This window comes from Eurytemora carolleeae, unplaced genomic scaffold (genome assembly GCF_000591075.1).
Source record: "Eurytemora carolleeae unplaced genomic scaffold, Eaff_2.0 scaffold37, whole genome shotgun sequence".
NCBI classification, from domain to species: Eukaryota; Metazoa; Arthropoda; class Copepoda; order Calanoida; family Temoridae; genus Eurytemora; species Eurytemora carolleeae.
In genome coordinates this window covers 400,839-421,506 of record NW_019396242.1, presented here as the reverse complement: position 1 = coordinate 421,506, position 20,668 = coordinate 400,839, and the positions used below count along the sequence as shown (strand labels likewise).

Here is a 20,668-nt window from a genome sequence, read left to right as displayed (position 1 = left end):
ACAAAATCAGAGTTTGTGACAAAGACTCAATTTCTTTAAGCAAAGAGTAATTGGCTAGATGAGAAACTCATAGTTTGACTTCAGGGACTTAAAGAAAAAGACCAAAAACAAAGGCACAAATCAACTTAAATTAAACTTAAAAGTTAAAGAAATGCAAAATTGAAGAGATTACGTGAGCTCGAATTTGAGGTACATATAGACTAGAATAGAAATTGTCAAAAATAAGATTTTCGTATTCCAATAGATAGATATGAACTGTTTGACGTTTAATTTTACCGATTTCCAAATTGTTTTTATTTCAAAGTTTAAATGCATGTCGAGATAGAAGGGGTTGAATCTAGGGCTTGCATACATAAAACATCACACGCAAGAATAAAATAGAAAACCTGCATTTTCAAAACATCGATATTCGAAACCGGAAAGGGATTTTTGTTTTTGCCGCAAACTCTTTTTCTTTACAAACAAATGTGTTAAACCTGAGATATTTCAAACTATGAATTCTGTTCGGTAAAAAAACTAAGTTTGAAATATGAAAGATTTATACTATCAGTTGCAAAGATATCGGGAGAAGAAAAATTTAGACTCAATTCCAATAATTGCAATTTGAAGTGCACTTTAATACTTAGGTCCAATGATTGTAATCTGCAGTCCACATCAATACTTAGATCCGATAGCAGGGGGCGGAAACGTCATGTATGCGTGTCTGTACCAAGGAGTGTGTGTAAGTAATAACAAACCGAAGGCGTGTACTGTAGGTATAGACACTTACATGAATCTTGGTATTTGTACAGTCTTGGAGAGTACATTTGTTTATTGTTAATTGTTTAGTTAAAAATAAGTTTCATATATATGTAATATATTATTTACATATTTAAGTCAACACTATAAGCCAAATTTTCATGCAAAGAATATTATTTGATTGAAGTTTACAATAAACTACTCGTTATTCAAGTTTAATTATAATTGACGACATTGTTCTTCAATTTCCTTGACTGTAGTCATGTTGCGTGTCTGTACCAAAAGAGTGTGCGTTTGTAATAACGAGTTCGTCTGCAAAGCAGTGCGACTGGCTTTCTCATGCCAGACCAGCGCCATTTCCCTTCCCTTTTATTTTTATTCCCTGTCCAACAGTTGAAGTATACAGTACACATTGATACTTAATTCTTGTACTATCCTGTACACATCAATACTTAGATCTTATAATGTAATTTGCAGTAACATTAATACTTATATCTGATATTGTACTATACAGTACACATCAATACCTAGATCTTTATATTGTACTATCCTGTACAGTACACATTAATACTTAGATCTGATATTGTACTATACAGTACACATCAATACCTAGATCTTTATATTGTACTATCCAGTACAGTATCACATCAATACTTAGATCTGATATTGTACTATCCTGTACAGTACACATCAATATCTAGATCTGATATTGTACTATCCTGTACAGTACACATCAATACCTAGATCTGATATTGTACTATCCTGTACAGTACACATTAATACTTAGATCTGATATTGTACTATACAGTACACATCAATACCTAGATCTTTATATTGTACTATCCTGTACAGTACACATCAATACCTAGATCTTTATATTGTACTATCCTGTACAGTACACATTAATACTTAGATCTGATATTGTACTATGCAGTACACATTGATACTTAGATCTCATATTGTACTATGCAGTACACATCAATACTTAGGTCTGATATTGTAGTATGCAGTACACATTGATAAAAAAGGAAACCCTAATTGTCATTCAATAACATAAATGTGTTTCTCATAAACAAATGTGAATGTTTTTGTTTGAAAAAAAAAACGATAAAAAAATATAAATTGATAATAATCAACCCGCAATATAAACACAAATCCAATATATGTATAGTTTTATCAATATATATTTATATTTGTGATATTCATCAGTTTATTTACGCAATCAACTAACCCTCCATAGTGTAATAAAACAATTCTATTTTAAACAATGAATACCGGTAATTTTACTTTTACCTCCTCTTCCATGCAATAAACTTCCTGCATCTGGTTTAACTCTGTTCCATTTCCTTGTCCTGATTTAACTCTTTCTGATTTAACCCCTTTAATACAACCCCTCCTCTTGATAAAACCCCCTGTTACAAACCCCCCATTTCAAAAATGTAGAAGCGTTCTTTTTCTGACTTGAACAGTGTTTAATTCTAAAAATTTCTCCATTGTTTTTAAGCACGAAATATAATTTGCCAAGGTTTAATTCTAAACAGGTTTATAACCACACAACCATCCTGATGCATTACAAACTTAGAGAAACCATCCTGATGCATTACAAACTAGAGAAACCATCCTGATGCATTACAAACTAGACAAACCATCCTGATACATTACAAAATAGATAAACCATCCTGATGCATTACAAACTAGAGAAAATTTCCTGATGCATTACAAACTAGAGAAAATTTCCTGATACATTACAAACCAGAGAAACCATCCTGATGCATTACAAACTAGAGTAACCATCATGATGCATTACAAACTAGAGAAACAGTCCTGATGCATTGCATTACAAACTAGAGAAACAGTCCTGAAGCATTACAAACTAGAGGAACTATCCTGATGCGTTACAAACTAGAGAAACCATCCTGATGCATTACAAACTAGAGAAACCATCCTAATGCATTACAAACTAGAGAAACCATCCTGATGCATTACACAATAGAGAAACAGTACTGATGCATTACAAAAATAGAGAAACCATCCTGATGCATTACAAACTAGAGAAACAGTCCTGATGCATTACAAACTAGAGAAACCATCCTGATACATTTCAAACTAGAGAAACAGTCCTGATGCATTACACAATAGAGAAACAGTACTGATGCATTACAAAACTAGAGAAACAGTAATATAATTACATCTACTAATGCATATAAATGAACACAATTAGAAACTTTGATAATAAACTAATTAAAATTAGTACATTGAACTTAACTTTATATTAAGTACACTCATCCCTTTAGTTTAGTTTAAAGTCGCCAGTGAAACTTTAGAATAGTATTTTAACTTAATTTATCAGATTATCAGAGTAAATATGAAATGGTAGCATATATGAAGCTGATCGTTTATCAGGCTTTAAGCTCACGATAAACAACGGTTAATTTGAATTTGAACCGGAACGGCCCCTTGTACCGGACATAGTGACGCGGGGTCCGACCCTATCCTATATGCCGACTTGGTTTCAACTTTGATGGCGCGGCCGCACTTTCTACAGTATCCGAACTACCCAACTAGCTTAGTTTAGTGTGTTAAAGGGAACTAGGAATTGTTATGGAACACTATAACTGAAGGATCACTGGAAAATGTGTGAACCAGGGAGTCTGATGTACAATTACCGCGTATACAATAACCTATTCTAAATATTTCTTATACAAATGGAGTACCCGTCTGCAAAGCATGCATAATCATATGGTAGGGCAAACCGCGTCAGTTGTATCTCCCTTGTATTCCATACTCCTTGGTGTGAACAATCCATTTAACACTTTATATTGACCAGAAGAGGGCATTGCCATTTTTTCTTAAATTTTTTGTTTTTGTTTAGATATCCTGGGTTCGGAGGAGAGATTGGCATATTCTCACCAATGGTCTTCTTACATTTACAACAGACAGTAGGTTCAAGGTTCTATACAAGGAGGGATCATTCAACTGGGTTCTCCAGGTACACACAGATATACTAATAGATTTGATAGATTTACAGGGATAACCAGAAAACAATAGTTAAGTGTTTTTGATGTTGTTACTAAGCAAATTCCTTTACTAGACACTTATTATATCACTAATTTAGTTAAATAGGTTTGTTTACACTGCGCAATTGCAGTGTTTCATGCTCAATAGAATTTTCAAAGTTATAACTTGATTCTACAAATCGTCTTCGTATTTCTAAGTTTTATGGTTATCACTGTATTTAATTAAATACGAGTCTATGTAATAGCAATTGAACTTAACTTTGTATAAATAATATTTCAATGGATGCATATATCAATATGACACTTTCAGATCCTATATAAGCATTTACCAGAAGTTAAACCTATAAGATCCATGCATGTACATTACAATATATGTATCAATGTTACACCGTTAAATCTATGCGTAAATATATGTCTATGTATATGTATATACATTTAACTTTTAACATATCACATGTAGTAAAAGCAAAATATTCTGCATGCAAGTTCTATGTCTGTAAAGGAATTGAGTCTTTGCAACAAACTCGAACTTTCTAATCCCTTTATCTGTTCAACCTGATGACGAAAACCTTAGACATTTCAAACTTGAATTATTTGATCTAACAGAATTTATAGTTTGAAATATATAAGGTCTACGGCATTGAATGGCAGAGATATTAGTATTAGAACATCAGAGTTTGTGGCAAAACCTCAATTCCTTTTGAAATCAATTCTAATTAGTTTATTATGATTTTTTCTATTCAGTTTTTTCTATTCAGCCTTTAACCCTATTCCGTCAGGGGGGTGCCTGGGACCCCCCCTGACGTTTTTTTTTATTTATCATATTTACACACCTTTTCTGCTGTCACATTTTTTGCTAATAACTTGAAATTGCAAAAAATATTTGGAATTTTGCAAATTTGCAAATTATTTTGCAGATTATTAAAGAAGAGCCCAAGGGCTTTTCAAAAGTGTATCAGATGTTTTAGATTTGTATCACAATAAGGAAATAGAGAAGACTATTTTGGGTAAACCAGACTTCAGCCTGAATAGGGTTAACAGGAATCCTAGGTTGAGGAATAAGGATGGATATATCTCCAGGCACAAAGAGAAGAAGGGTTCAAGAAGAAAAGTTTTGAAAGAAATGAAAACTAAAAGAAAAGCTTCAAGTTCTGTCAAGATTTATGAACTGTACTCGGAACAAAATTAGTTCTCCAACACTCCTTTTATGAGTATTGAAGATCATTTGTCCTCAATTGGCATACGGATCCAGATCCATTGGTTTCCAGTCTTATCTCAAGGTTTCCTATTTCAGTTCTCCTGGTTTTCTAATTCAATTTTCTTCAGGTTTCCGAATCGAGTTCTCTTGGTTTCCTAATTCAATTCTTCAGGTTTCCTAATCCAGTTCTCCTGGTTTCCTAATCCAGTTTTATATGGTTCCCAATCCAGTTATGCAGGTTTCCTAATCCAGTTATCCAGGTTTCCTAATCCAGTTTTCCAGGTTTCTTAATCCAGAAATCCTGGTTTCCTAATCCAGTTCTCCAGGTTTCCTACTCCAGTTATCCAGGTTTCCTAATCCAGTTCTCCTGGTTTCCTAATCAAGTTATCCAGGTTTCCTAATCCAGTTATCCTGGTTTCCTAATCCAGTTATACTGGTTTCCTTAAGCAGTTATCCTGGTTTCCTAATCCAGTTCTCCAGGTTTCCTACTCCATTTATCCAGGTTTCCTAATCCAGTTCACCTGGTTTCCTAATCCAGCTTTCCAGGTTTCCTACTCCAGTTATCAAGGTTTCCCAATCCAGTTCTCCTGGTTTCCTAATCCAGTTATCCAGGTTTCCTAATCCAGTTCTCCTGGTTTCCTAATCCAGTTATCCTGGTTTCCTTATCCAGTTATCCTGGTTTCCTTATCCAGTTATCCAGGTTTCCTAATCCAGTTTTCCAGGTTTCCTAATGCCGTTATCCTGGTTTCCTAATCCAGTTCTCCAGGTTTCATACTCCAGTTATCCAGGATTCCTAATTCAGTTCACCTGGTTTCCTAATCCAGTTTTCCAGGTTTCCTACTCCAGTTATCCCGGTTTCCTAATCCAGTTCTCCTGGTTTCCTAATCCAGTTATCCAGGTTTCCTAATCCAGTCATCCTGGTCTCCTAATCCAGTTATCCTGGTTTCCTTATCCAGTTATCCTGGTCTCCTTATCCAGTTATCCTGGTTTCCTAATCTAGTCATCCTGGTCTCCTAATCCAGTTCTCCAGGTTTCTTAATCTAGGTGTCCTTATCCAGTTCTCCAGAATTACTAACCCAGTTATCCAGGTTTCCTAACCAGTTATCCAGTTTTCCTAATCCAGTTATCCAGGTTTTCTAATCCAGTTATCCAGGTTTCCTAATCCAGTTATCCAGGTTTTCTACAGTATGCTAAACTTCTCACTATTTCAACTTTAATGGTTCTAGAATCTCTTTTAAATACAGATATATGTACTAGACATATACTTTACTAGAATACAGATATATGTACTAGACATATACTTTACTAGAATACAGATATATGTACTAGACATATACTTTACTAGAATTCTCACAGTTCCAAGTGTCAAGATTTTTTTTCAAATATCGGTTGTTGAATGTTTTCTTATATAGTCTGATTCCCATGAAGATTACTATTGACATTTTTAATCCACTTAAAGTTATTTTTTTTGTCGTTAGTTTGCTTTTTTCATTTTAGTTTAAATGCTTTATTTATCTTTAGATAGTTTTCAAAAATTTTAAATTGGTTTTATTTTATTAATAATAAAGCTTGCAATGTGTAAACAAGAAGTGTACCAGGAAGTGCATTGGATGTGTTTACATTTTGCCTGTAGATGTAAACAAAACGTTGTCCATTATTTAATTAGAAAAATTACTTCAGTTCGTTTAGAAATCTTTTTGCTCTGACATTTCATAACTTTAATTTGTGTAAACGTTTTCAACAAAGAAGTTTTTAATACAGTGGTCAGTCTATATACCGATATAATACAGTGGTCAGTCTATTTATAACTCAAAAGAAAAGTTTGTGCTTTCCGAGGTTACCAGCACCGATTTCAACCTTTTAACGAATCCGGTTTTTCCAAATTGACCTAAGGTTCTCGTGGTTTAACCTCCAGTTTTGAATCCTTCCTGGTTCTCTGGTTTAACCTCCAGTTTTAAATCCTTCCTGGTTTAAACTCCAGTTTTAAATCCTCCCTGGTTTAACCTCCAGTTTTAAATCCTCCATGGTTCAAACTCCGGTATTAAATCCTCCCTGTTTCCCTGAATGATGGTAAAGGAGCCCTGATAGAAGTATAATGATTGATTACTATTCCTAAGATTATACTCAGCAAACTCTACACAATTTATACATTCAAATATAGAAAGGTTTAAAGGGTTTGTTCTCGAAAACTGTCAGGAGCGGAGCAGGAAATTATCTTAGTGAAGCTGAAATCCCAAAAAACTACGGTCGATACCTGATTTCTGCCTGTTATGTTTTTTAATGAACATTGTTGTGAGGTCCGTTTTTAAACTATCAAAGTTTTCATAATTATAAGAGGCTACTCAGGAATCTAAAATGTTGAGTCTTTTTTAGAATCTTATGCTTGATAAGTTTGCTTTTATTACATTATGCTAAATTTTTACACAGATATTAACCAAAACTATTTTTAAAACGATTAGTAAAATCGTTTTGTTCAATATATTTCATCAGAGAAAAAATGTTGTAAAAGCTAATAAAAGCAAATTTATCAAACATGAGATTCTAAAACAGGATATGAACACATCAAAATACCTGAAATGTTTAAAACGGACCTAACACCGATGCCAATTCCAGTTATGCAACTGGAATTGGCACTGTATAACTGTAAATCTGAAATTTCCTTTTTTCAAAAACTGTGATCTTACACTTTGAACCTGTTATATTTGTGTTTTCTGCTTTAGGATTTATATTCTTTAGGTATAAAATATATAGAGTTGTAAATTGAATGCATTTTTGGCTAAAACATTTAGAAGTTGGATATATATTTTAGATTATTGACATATGTATTTTTTTACACAAACATATAATGAACATCGACATATATCTTTATATTATAAAGCTCATAGCTCATGTATACATAGATGTTAGCAATAGCTGGTCAAACGGCTGAATCAAATTTGTTAGTAGTAACCCCATGGGTTTCCTGGGGTAACAAAGGCCTTTCTTTAAAATTCGATTTTTTTCAAATGTTTTTTTTAAATTCCACGGGCAACGACGGACACTTCACTTAGTCATATTTATTTCATAAACATAACATGAATATTGCATATTACATACATTAATATGCATATAGGTTCTATTGTAGGAATGATAATGTGATAAGTTCAAGTTAAATGTATAATATATATACAAAATATGGATGATATATATAAAATTTTTATTAATTTTGTCGAACTTTAGCGAAAACAGGATTAAATTCAAATCCGTGACTCATATCATTACAAAAATAATGTAGGGTTTTAGACATTTTTGTATTAGGTGATTTTGATATTGAAACATATTAATTTAAACATAAATGTACGAATTATAATCAATATATGTACACATATTAAGTTGGGAAACCCAGCTTTTTCTAGTAATTAATCTTTCTCTATAAAAGTCAACCCACTCAACTTGGATCATTTCTGCGGGTTTACCGAGTTCCTAATAAAAAAATGAGGCAAATCGGTCCAGGTCCAACACATAAACTAACAGAGAATAATACTTTATATATATAGAAAATTTATATAATTTAAATTAAAATTAAAAACTTCAAGTTTAATAATGTTTAGATAAAGTGGGTTCAGGAGAGAGATGCTGGTCAGTATGAGTGCCAGGAAAACCACTCATTCATTTTTTTATTTAATTTCAAATTCACGATTTATTCAATTATTTCCCTTTCGAAAAGTGTATTTCATCTTTTCGTGTTGAAGTTTTGAAGTTAACGTGAACCACAATTTAAAAACTTAACGGAAGTCACGACGTAATTTTAAGAGACCATTCATTTGAGGGTTCTGATTCTCGGTTCATAAAAAAGATTCTTTAAAAATTTTGATTCCATTTTTCAAATTATCGTAAAATACAGTTTTAAAATTTAAAGTGGGTTGCAGCGTAATTTAAAATAACTTTTTATTCAAAAAGTCCGATTCACGGATTTATTATTTTTTTTTCTTAATTATCTAATTTTTTAATTATCGCAAATTACAATTCTTTAACATTTTATTTAGAGGGTTTGATTCACGAATCACGACGGCAACCCTCAAATCGTGTTGTCTCAGTAAACAATTGCAATCTGAAAACTAGAATCATTCAAATTTAAACTTTTGCTACAGACACAAGAAAGGAAAATGACAGAATTTATCCTTTTCTTCTAAAGGAAAACGACAATATCTGCCTCATTGTGAATGGAACATATAACTCGGCTGTTTGGGTCAAATAAAAAAGTCCCTTAAAAAAAAATTCGAGCTTGTCGCAATTTTCTTAGTGATGAGTAAAATTAACCTCTGTAGCTGACCTCGTACTTTTTATTGAACTTTCTAATCATAGAAATGATTAATCACCCTTTATATTCCACAGCTATGATATATTTTCACTAAATTCCAGGACTATGTCACGTGTTGAAATTATTTTAGATTTATTGCTTTAAAATGGACAAAATATTAAAATTACTAAGTGTCCTACCAATATGAACACTGGAAATATTACGTAAAGAAATGTTAAAGGGAGAGACCGGCAAGGTAACGTAATTGAACCGAGAGTGCAGTATTCACTCCAAACGAAGATGTGCACGCTCTCACGCAAAAATCAAACAGTATTTTGTCAATTACTCCTTTTAAACTTAGGCTGGAAACAATCACGTATAAGCAAGCTGTTGAAGAAAAATCAAAGGCCAAGGCGTTGCAATACTTTAAAGTCGATACTGTCTAAAAATTTGGTGACTCTCTTTCAGAGTTATCTAGATCTCAGTGCATATTAATATTATAGAGAAAAACTTTAGGATTTGATACTGACAACACGTTTTTACGGTTTATAAATTCTAAGCGAGAGCGTAAATTAGTTTGTAAAATTTAATTGGAAGGAAATGGACCGAGGAAGAAACTTTCAAAAATACCTAGCATTTTAAAGTTAAAGTTACAAGTTAGAATGAAGAGGGTAAAGTTGTCCCAAACCAGGATATAAGGACGCATTCATGAATAGATAAAAGAAAAGGATGAATGATGAATGAATGAATGAATCAGGTCTCTACTCCTACTGGAACAATATCCCGTGAGGTTCAGCTCCACGTGGTTCGAACTGAAGCATTTATCCAGGGAGGAGAAGAATATCATGTTGATCTTGGTTCAACTATATCCCTCACTTGTATCATAGGTAAACACTTTTTTCAAGCAATCGTTATCATTTTGCTGATTTTCTTACGGCAATTTAAAAAACTGTTGTCAAGAAAACGGGCCGTTAGAGATCCCTTTAAAGTTTGAGCCGAATGGATTCAGCTGTTTTGACAGAAACCACTCACCACTAAACCCCACTTTTTCTTCGGTCAGAGTCTAAACAAGTAATAAAAACATAGAAAAAAACATTTACTAAATAAGATTATGAAAATTATGAAACAAATCGGATTTGTGTGTTTTATGTTTCATGTTTATAAAAACTTGCTGTAAAACTTTGAAATACCTTTTTTTGTCATAATAAAATTATATTCAAGGTCTATTTACCGATATAATACAGTGGTCAGTCTATTTACCGATATAATACAGTGGTTAGTTTATTTACCGATATAATACAGTGGTTAGTCTATTTACCGATTTAAAACAGATGACATTACAGTGCAGCTTTGCTTCCATCCAGCTTGCATGTAAACAAAGGGAAGATCTGAGTTTTACGGGCAATGGGGCAAAAAATCTTTGCCATAAAAATAATGTGTTTTTTTTATAACTTATAAATGATTGGCTTTATATGTACTGAAAAATTTAAAAGTAACTGTTTATTTTCTTAAATAAATTGTGTGGGGTCAGAGATATAACCTGAATTTAAGCATGATCGATTTGAAGTACACATGCAGTACACCTAATTAAAGTGCGCACTGTATATTTTATCCGGCTGTGTCATATCAGGGTTAAATCTCCCAAAGAATATTTCCCTTTTGATTCAAAGCTTCCCTTTGTTTACAAACAAGCTGGAAAGTAAGCAAAGCTTCACTAAAATGTCTATATTATATTGGTATATAGACTTACCACTGTAGGTTAAAGTTATAAATATTATTGGGACGTGACTGAAATTAACTTTTCAAATCTAACGAAGCTGATTTCTTCAAGCAATTATATGACTTAAGGGACTTTTTAAGCGATCCATCATGTATAGAATATACCCTTGAAACCATAATCTGATCAATAAAGTGTAGGATAACGTCGTTTTTATACCTTAAAAAATGTTTGATTTTTATCATATTCTTCTCGTTTTCAGAAGCGCTAAATGCACATATCACCTTGAAGAGATACCCCAAATGAAAACTATTAGTTCCCAAAAACCGAAATATGAAATTCTAATTCATAATTGATCAGACAAAGTTTTTAAGGGTATCGTTGTGAATCGGTCCTTCCACTCTTTCATCGGAGGGTCACTTGAAATAGCGTTTTCAGGCCTTTTAAATTAAAGTTATCATTAATTATGATAAATTATAAACTTAAAAAATGAATTTATCTATTTTTATTTGTTATTCTACAATTATTGTTTTGTTGTAGATACATGCAAAGATGCATATTATGCATATATACAAGTACTAACATTCAATAAAATACAATATACATTAAACATAAAACATATATATATATATACTAGCTGCAAATAAAAAATATTATGAAATACCAACTATATACGAATGCTTCAAAACAAATCGATGATTAAAAATTGTAATATCTAAATGATTTGTTTTGAATTAAATTGATCTTTTTACGATTCGAGTCGAATATTGCAACTTTCTGAATTTGTATGGACGCTACGTTCTTTGGTATATATATATGCATCGTGTTTAACCATTTTCTCCTTATAGACACGACAGATGGAAGTAAGATCACCATCGAATATTTTTTGACGTAAGCCTATACCCACTTTAATTGTTCGCAAACACTCCCCTTAAACAAGTATTTATTTAAGAATGTTTGATCTGAACGGGGATGGAGATGTCGACTCCGACGAGTTCTCCCAGGTATAACTGTTAAGATTTAGAACGTATAGGCAAAACTAACTTTATTTGTAATTTTAACTAATCCTCCAATAAAAAAGCGGCATGCCTGATTAACAACGGTAATCTTGAAACCTCTATAGCTGGTCAATAATATGGAAGATAAATTCGATTTTCAGATTTAAAAAATGTTTAATTCTGATAACTACTCCATTGTTTCTGATGCAAGAAATGTAAACAAAAACATGATTATNGGGGTGAGGGGCAAGGTTGTATTAAACCTGGGGGAATGCACAGGGTATCTCGCTGAAAAGGGCTATTTAAGGAAAAAGTTTGTATCAACAAAGATTGTCCGAATTAAAACTTGTAAGGGGAACCCGGAACATGCACCACAATATATACCATTTATTGTTCAACTTTTTGTTTACAAATTTTGTTAATAGAGAGCTATCGAAGATCAAAGACGTTCTTACGGTCGTCTCTTAGCTCTCATTTTTTGGTGGGACGCTTTTAAAAGAACTGAGTTATTTCCACAAACTCAAATTTGCAAATCCCAATTATCTTTACAATAATTATTATAATACATTTTATATGTTGAACTAACTAACTAATCTAACAGAATTCATATTTTGAAACATCAAATATCTACGTCATCGGATTGCAAAGATATATTGATTTTAAAATCCGAGTTTAAAAAACTCAGTTCCTTTATGAAAACAATAGATTTTTTATATATTTTTTCTAGAAAATTCTCCAACTCCTCCTCAATACATATTCTGGTATCATAACTCCCGGATGATAAACTACGATGTAGAACGAGGTGTAAAAGTGGATATCCGAGCTGTGGAGGATACTGGGAAGCAGGGTGAGGAAGATGAGGGAGTAAGACGACCTGAAGAGTGGATTAGAACCCGTACCGTGAGTAGACTAGAGCTGCCAGCAGCTAGGAAGGAGGATGAAGGAAACTATACCTGTATGCCCAGTAATTCAGAGCCTGCTACTGTTCATGTATTTATCCAAGAAGGTAATTTTTAATAAATATCTTCTCCATGTTGATATATGTCAGTATAATTAGTGTTTTGTTTTCATTTTTCAAAGTTTGTTTATTTTTTTCTTTTCAAGTTTGAAGTTTACAGGAGAAGTTTATATTTACTTAGCTCTTTAAATCTACAGAGAGTATCTAGTAGAAGGGAGAGGGTGTCATCATCTAATAAACTATTATATATATATACTTGTCGTGTCATGTCTTCAACAGAAGGTTTATTGCGGGTATAAATTTGAAAAAAATTTACACAATTTTGAGTTGTCGAATATTTTGGAGTTCCGGCATTGAAAAATCTGTTAAATTTCACATTAACAGTTTTTAATGCAAATGAATTTGGCAATGAAAAAATGGTTGCCAGTAGAGGATCCCTTAAGAGATAAAATTGTTGTGAAAAAGACCGGTTCGTAGGGCCATTGAAGCCTTGTAATATATAACTATTTACAGGTTAAAGAACATTTTCAAGTTTTTGTAAAAAAATGATTTCTAATTGATACGACATTCGTTTTAAAATTTAATGTTACTGAAGTAGGCTTTGCGAGAATAATAAAGATATCTTATTTCATACAAATATTTCAAATCACATTAAGTATACGTATTTGTTCAAATATCTTTTAAAATGTTTCTTGTTAAATTTTTTTTTAATTTTGGTTATTCTTTAAAGGGAGTGACCGGCAATGTATAGTAGTTGAACTAAGAATGTAGTATTGTGGAGAAATATTTTAGGATTCAATTGAGACATATAAAACGTTTTAACGGTGCATAATTACTGAGTTTGAGCGCAAAGCCGACGTTCAAAATCATCCATTTGGGTGGTTATGTTTTGAGAATAGATTTAAAAAAAAATTTTAAATAACGACGACGAAAAATGTATCAAGAATTCAACAGTAAACTAACTAGATGTTTAGGAACATATTTCTCAAAAGAAAGGAATTGAGTCTTTTCCATAAACTCTGATTTTATAATCCCTATATCTTTGGATTCCAATGTCATAAATCTTTGATATTTCAAACTTATATTATTTGATCTAACAGAATTCATAGTTTGAAATATCTAAGGTCTACGACATTGGAATCCGAAGATAAAGGATTTAGAAAAGCAGAATTTGTGGCAAAGACTCAATTCCTTTGTCAATAAATTAATGAATCAATTATTTCTTTTTCATCCTTAAATTGAATTTCATATCCTTTACGAATTTGTTCCCAGATTTCTGAAAATTCTTCTAATGTCGTCTTTTCAATAAAAATTCCAGGAATTCCACAGAAAATGTTTGTAAACAATGAAAAATTACCAAAACGAATAACTGAATAAGATTTCATATTTTCGATGATGAGAGTTAATTATTTTCTCAACCTGTTCTTAAACAACTAACTAGTTTATTGTAGAATTTTTGTTACATTTTTTGTCGTCGTTATTTAATAATTTAAAAAAATTGATTTTCAAGACGTAACCACCCAAATGGATGATTTTGAACGTCGACTTTGCGCTCAAACTCAGTAATTATAAATCATTAAAACGTTTTGTAAGTCTCAAATGAATCCTAAAAAATGTCTCCACAATATTACATTCTCAGTTCAACTACCATACATTGCCGGTCACTCCCTTTAAACCGATTTTACATATACTAAAATCCTCCATAGATTTCTAAAGTGACAGAGAGGGCTAAAATAAAGCAATGAGTTTTCCATTTTTTGTTTGAAAAAGTTTCCAAACAAAGGGTTAAAGGGAACTATTGCGAATTATTAAGGAAAATCTTCGAATTGGAAATAGGAAAATTTTCTAATTTTTACAATATTTCCAACTTAATGTATACACGTTAGATATTTCAAACTATAATTATTTGGTTTAAATAATTAGAATTTGAAAATTTGAGTTTGTGGCAGTTTATTTACAAATTAACTCGGATGAAACAAAGATTAAAGCACAAAATTCATTTGTTTCTGAATAAAACGTTCCCGAATTTCGAGTCCATTTCTTCCCGAATAAAACTTTCCAGAATTTCGAGTCCATTTCTTCCCGAATAAAACGTTCCAGAATTTCAAGTCCATTTCTTCACAAATAAAGCGTTCTAGAATTTCAAGTCCATTTTTCCCCGAATAAAACGTTCCAGAATTTCAAGAAAAATTAAAAAAAAATTGTGAAAATTACATACAAGATGTTTTATAAAAGGAATGAAAACAAACTCGCAGTTGAATTCAGTTTTTTATTCAAGTACTTGGTGGGAATTTAACACTGCAGTGAACGGACTTTCAAAAAACAGAATTATAAAGCTTTAGAGGTCAAAACATTCGTATAATAAGTCCATGGATTAAGCAGTTTTCCGTATTTTGCTCAGAAAAACGGATAATATTAATATTTTTTCTTTCTTTTTTTCTTAAATTCCTTTTAAATGGCAGTGGTCGTGGCCTAGAAAAAATAACTACAAGTTTTGTAGATTAATTTTATTTCACACAAAAGTTTTGACCTCAAAGTACTTCCAGAAGACAGGAAATTATTTTTGAGTTTGTTTGAATACAATTCCTTGTTGCTGAATTGTCCTAGTTTGAAAGTTTGGTTAAGCCATAAAACTTTCATTATCAGATATTTATGCAAACTTTATGATTTATAATAAAAAACAATAAATTAACCTACTATAGGTTTCCCCCTGGTAAACTTATCTAGGTTTTACCATTTTTTTTGCTTGAACACGAAACCCAACCTAATTATCATGGTTCAGTTCTCAAGTTTTTTTATGGACATTTTTTCTCTAACAAAATATCATTTTGTTACTCAATAATAGTCATGTTAAGTGATTTTTATTACATGCTTTTCGCTTATGAAATGTATTTTTTAAAACAGGTTCTATTATATATAACAAATGAAGTGAAAAATAAATTGTCTTTTCTGAATAAACCAATTCAAGGGAAACCCCAAATGTTTAACAATTAACTAGAAAGCCAACCATTAGCCTTGATTTTGATTAAGCAAAAATCTAAATTTTGTAAAAATATTTAACATGAATAAAAAAATTCAAAATGCTGAAAATTATTAATTTATTTTATAATAGAATTACTTTCTATGATGCATTTATTTTTATGTTTTCACCCAAGGTATCTTAAAAAAGAACGTATTTAATTGGGACTGCACCCAGTGCCCACGTAATTTCTAGTAACCCCTCAGTGTATCTTTTATAACCTTTTCTCAGTAAAAAGAGATGAATTTTGTCAATTTTGTCGATTTTGTCGATTTTGTCGATTTTGTCAATTTTGTCAATTTTGTCAATTTTGTCAATTTTGTCAATTTTGTCAATTTTGTCAATTTTGTCAATTTTGTCAATTTTGTCGATTTTGTCAATTTTGTCAATCTGTCAATTTTGTCAATTCTATCAAAATGTATCTATGTTATCAATTTAAAAAAACAAGGATATCTCCATCACTTCTGCACAGATAAAGCTCAGCTGGGTACCGTGGTGAATCTAAAACTGGAGGGTCACGTAAAATATTTTTTATAATTTTCAGCTTTCTAACATGATCATTTTTTAACCAAGTCTCGTTCCAAATATTTTATCTTTATGTTGGTCTCAATGCACAATAAAAATTCATAATTCACGAGCTGAACATCTTCAAGAATAGCTTAGATAGTGGATACACCTGAATGCAACTAGCTTTATTTACAAAAGTATATATCTATATTTATATCTTTCCAGAGTCTAATATCTGCTTAACTTTGGAGTAAAACCTGCTTTGATAGATCCATTTACCAATATTCATGCACTGCTGACTTGGTAGAAATATCAAGTATATTAATATGAAAACAGGAATTGAAATGATTTGGTAGGCAGGCAGGAAGTAAGGCATGATGTTTTCTAGTTGTGCATTTAGATTGTCCATTAGGTATTTAGTCTGAGCTGGGAGCTCCTGTGTTGGATACTCATTATCAGAATCCCTTGATCCCGATATCCAGAGAGGTCACTTTTGAATTATGTCTCTTGATTTTGGATACACGCAATTTCTCTATATAGAGGCAGCAGGATAGGTAGGCATTAGGATAGGTAGGCACTAGGATATGTAGGTAGTAGGATAAGTAGGCAGTAGGATAGGCAGGCAGTATAGGTATAGTATAGGTAGGCAGTATAGGTGTAGGACAGGTAGGCAGTAAAGGTGTCGGATAGGTAGGCAGTATAGGTGTAGGATAGGTAGGCAGTAAAGGTGCCGGATAGGTAGGCAGTAGGTGTAGGATAGGTAGGCAGTATAGGTGTAGGATAGGTAGGCAGCATAGGTGTAGGACAGGTAGGCAGTAAAGGTGCCGGATAGGTAGGCAGTAGGTGTAGGATAGGTAGGCAGTATAGGTGTAGGATAGGTAGGCAGTATAGGTGTAGGATAGGTAAGCAGTATAGGTGTCTGATAGGTAGGCAGTATAGGTGTAGGAAAGGTAGGCAGCATAGGTGTAGGATAGGAAGGCAGTATAGGTGTAGGATAGGTAGGCAGAATAGGTGTAGGATAGGTAGGCAGTATAGGTGTAGGATAGGTAGGCAGTATAGGTAAAGAATAGGTAGGCAGTATAGGTGTAGGATATGTAGGCAGTATAGGTGTAGGATAGGTATGCAGTATAGGTGTAGGATAGGTAGGTAGTATAGGTGTAGGATAGGTGGGCAGTATAGGTGTAGGATAGGTATGCAGTATAGGTGTAGGAAAGGTAGGCAGCATAGGTGTAGGATAGGTAGGCAGAATAGGTGTAGGATAGGTAGGCAGTATAGGTGTAGGATAGGTGACATAAAGATAAGACTTTTATTTTAATAAGAAGGGTAGCCAGGAAATTAGGTAGGTCTTACAAGAATGCAATCTGGCATGCAAGGTTTGGCAGGAATAAATCAATATTTAGTGAGGACATGAAAAATTAATGGTTAGAAAGCGTGTTCGTATTATAGAAAAGTATGTTAATGTTTGTCGTAGAAATTGAACTTGGTTTGCAAGCTCCTAAATATTTATACTTACAGTGTACATAATATCATTTTACATGCAACCTTTTATTATTCTGATAGAGCTATAGGGACAAGTGTAATAGGTCTTCCTAGTCAAGGAATATTCTTAAGATTCCATTAATGGAATAGGTATATTCTCATGGATTCCATTAATGGAATAGGTATTTTCTCATGGATTCCATTCTTCTGGTAAAACGTTCACAAGTCTGCAGATTTCTAAAATATTCGAAAATTTCTTTGCTTTGAATAATTTCTTGAAGCAAAGAGTATTTTCTAATTTGATTTGAATAATTTTATAAAAATTCTAGGTTCAGGGGATGGAAATAAGATTTTGAAAGATTTTGGTTGTTGTTGTAAGTTCAAGTGAGCATTCAAGAGGTTTATACCCGATTCCCAATAGTACCTTTACATTTTTTTTCTGATTAATAATTTGGAAGATATCATCAGTTTTATAGTTTGGGAAGTGTTAAAATATAGTTTTGACATTTTTATCCTCAAGCAGAAGTTCGCTATTAATTTATTAGAGAAGCCACAATTATAAGTAATCACTTTTAAATAGAAGATGATGGATATCTCAAAAATACTTGATCAGACAAAGCTGCCAGAGTACTGTTGTAAATCAAACATTTTACTCTGTAGATGGAGAATCACTTAAAATTACAACTGCAGTTTCTTTCGGATGAAATATTTGAAGAAACTCCTGTAGACTTCCCTGTTGCTTAGCATTAATATTCGTGACGTGATTAGCCGCCATAGTTAGTCCTTTAAACTAGAGTTTGGATTTCCTTCCATACATACTATTTCCGGTTCTAACTTCAAACCGGAAATTGAGTGCAAAGAAGTCGATATAAGATGTCGAAACCATAAATCACTAATATTTACTTTAAGTACAGCCATCATGCTATGATGGATTGTTGTTCAAGAAAACACGAATCCTACCTAGAAATTGATATTTATACAGCTACTTAATACATAAGGTAACTGGTACCTGGAGTACCTGAAATACCTGGTACATTTCGTAACTGGAGTACCTAGTACCTAGAATAACTATTGCATGGGGTACCTGGTACCAGGTGAAAATAGTACCTTGGGTACCTGGAATACCTAGAGTCCTGGTACCTAGGTACCTAAAGTAATGGTACCTAGAATTCCTGGTATACCTAGTGCGCCTGATACCTAGTGTACCTGAAGTACCTGGTCCCTGAGCCACCTAGAGTATCTTTTACCCGGGGAAACTATGTAGTACCTTAGGTACCTTGAGTACATGGTACCTGGAGTACATGTTACCTGGAGTACATGATACCTGGAGTACATGGTACATAGAGTACATGATAATGGAGTGTATGGTACTTGGGGTAGTACCTTAGGTACCTTGAGTACATGGTACCTGGAGTACATGTTATCTGGAGTACATGATACCTGGAGTACATGGTACATAGAGTACATGATAATGGAGTGTATGGTACTTGGGGTACCTGGAACCTGGGGTACCTGGAGTAACCCGGTACCTGGGGTACTAGTTACTTGGAGTACCTGGCACCTTGGGTACCTGGAACTTGTAACCTAAAGTACCTGGTACCTGAAGTAGCTGTTTTTGTCCTGATTATTACGTAGAGACGGTAGTTAAAACTGAATAAAGAAATAGTAGTATTTTATTACACATATTTTATACCTTATACGCGTAAAATTAATATAAAATTTAATAATAACAGTATTAATTGTTTCTTTGTGTCATTTATTTTCATAAAACTCATTTACTAAATCCAATTTATTATTCAGGAAACAACATTACTCCGTTACGAGTAGAAGCACAGGAGCAACAGAACTCTGAGCAGGAGAATACGAACTTTGCTCCTACCTTGATAAATCCAACTTTACTCATGGTTCTACTCCTAGTCTTAGTATTCACTGCAAACTAAGCTAAATTAAATTTTGCGAATTCTTTATTTTGTGTTAATCAAGTAATGTCGTGAAGCGCCAAAACTAAGAGGGAACTAAACTTACCTGTACAGTGTGCAAGGTTACAGTACAATGTACGGCAGGGCTGTTCTAACTCCTGTACAAGGTTACAGTACAACGTACGGCAGGGCTGTTCTAACTCCTCAACAAGGTTACAGTACAATGTACGGCAGGGATGTTCTAATTCCTGTACAAGGTTTCAGTACAATGTACAGCTGGACTGTTCTAACTCCTGTGCAAGGTTACAGTACAATGTACGGCAGGGCTGTTCTAACTCCTGTACAAGGTTACAGTACAACGTACGGCAGGGCTGTTCTAACTCCTCAACAAGGTTACAGTACAATGTACGGCAGGGATGTTCTAATTCCTGTACAAGGTTTCAGTACAATGTACAGCTGGACTGTTCTAACTCCTGCATAAGACAAACAATCAACTTTGTGTTGAAAAGTGACAATGACATTGTAATAAGGCTAAGACTATCGTTAACTGTGAATAAAAACTTTTCTGTTACACTGTGCATTAAACACGGTACGCTCTACACTGAACATTTTTGTGAAAAAACCTTTAAAACTTATAAACATGTTGATAAGAATGTGTCTATAATCTGCAATTTTCAATTTATCAAAAGTTTAATTTGAAACATTTAAAATTGGCAAAGAAAATAGATAAATCTTACATCAAGTTTAGCAATAATTCACTTTTTACAATCTCTCTTTAAACCAAGATTTTTAAACAAAAGAATAAAATAGAGAAATTGTTTCTCTTCTTATGTTTCGTA

At 32.8% G+C, this 20,668-nt stretch overlaps 1 protein-coding gene across 2 annotated transcripts in view; it reads left to right on the top strand.

The window, feature by feature from the left end:
- Positions 1-20,400, top strand: part of LOC111699141 (zwei Ig domain protein zig-8) — a 44,112-nt gene extending 23,712 nt beyond the window's left edge. The window contains exons 5-10 of one of the 2 annotated variants that reach the window (XR_002764690.1): positions 3,611-3,727; positions 8,544-8,588; positions 9,990-10,119; positions 12,675-12,953; positions 19,711-19,951; positions 20,132-20,400. Coding sequence is in view for 1 of the 2 variants with exons in the window: in XM_023469727.1 (XP_023325495.1) it covers positions 3,611-3,727; positions 8,544-8,588; positions 9,990-10,119; positions 12,675-12,953; positions 19,711-19,850 (711 nt within the window). In the remaining variant the exon portion in view is untranslated. Of the gene's footprint in view, positions 1-3,610; positions 3,728-8,543; positions 8,589-9,989; positions 10,120-12,674; positions 12,954-19,710 lie in introns of both variants that reach the window. The other variant, XM_023469727.1, reaches the window with a different exon arrangement.
- Positions 20,401-20,668: the final 268 nt, after the last annotated feature.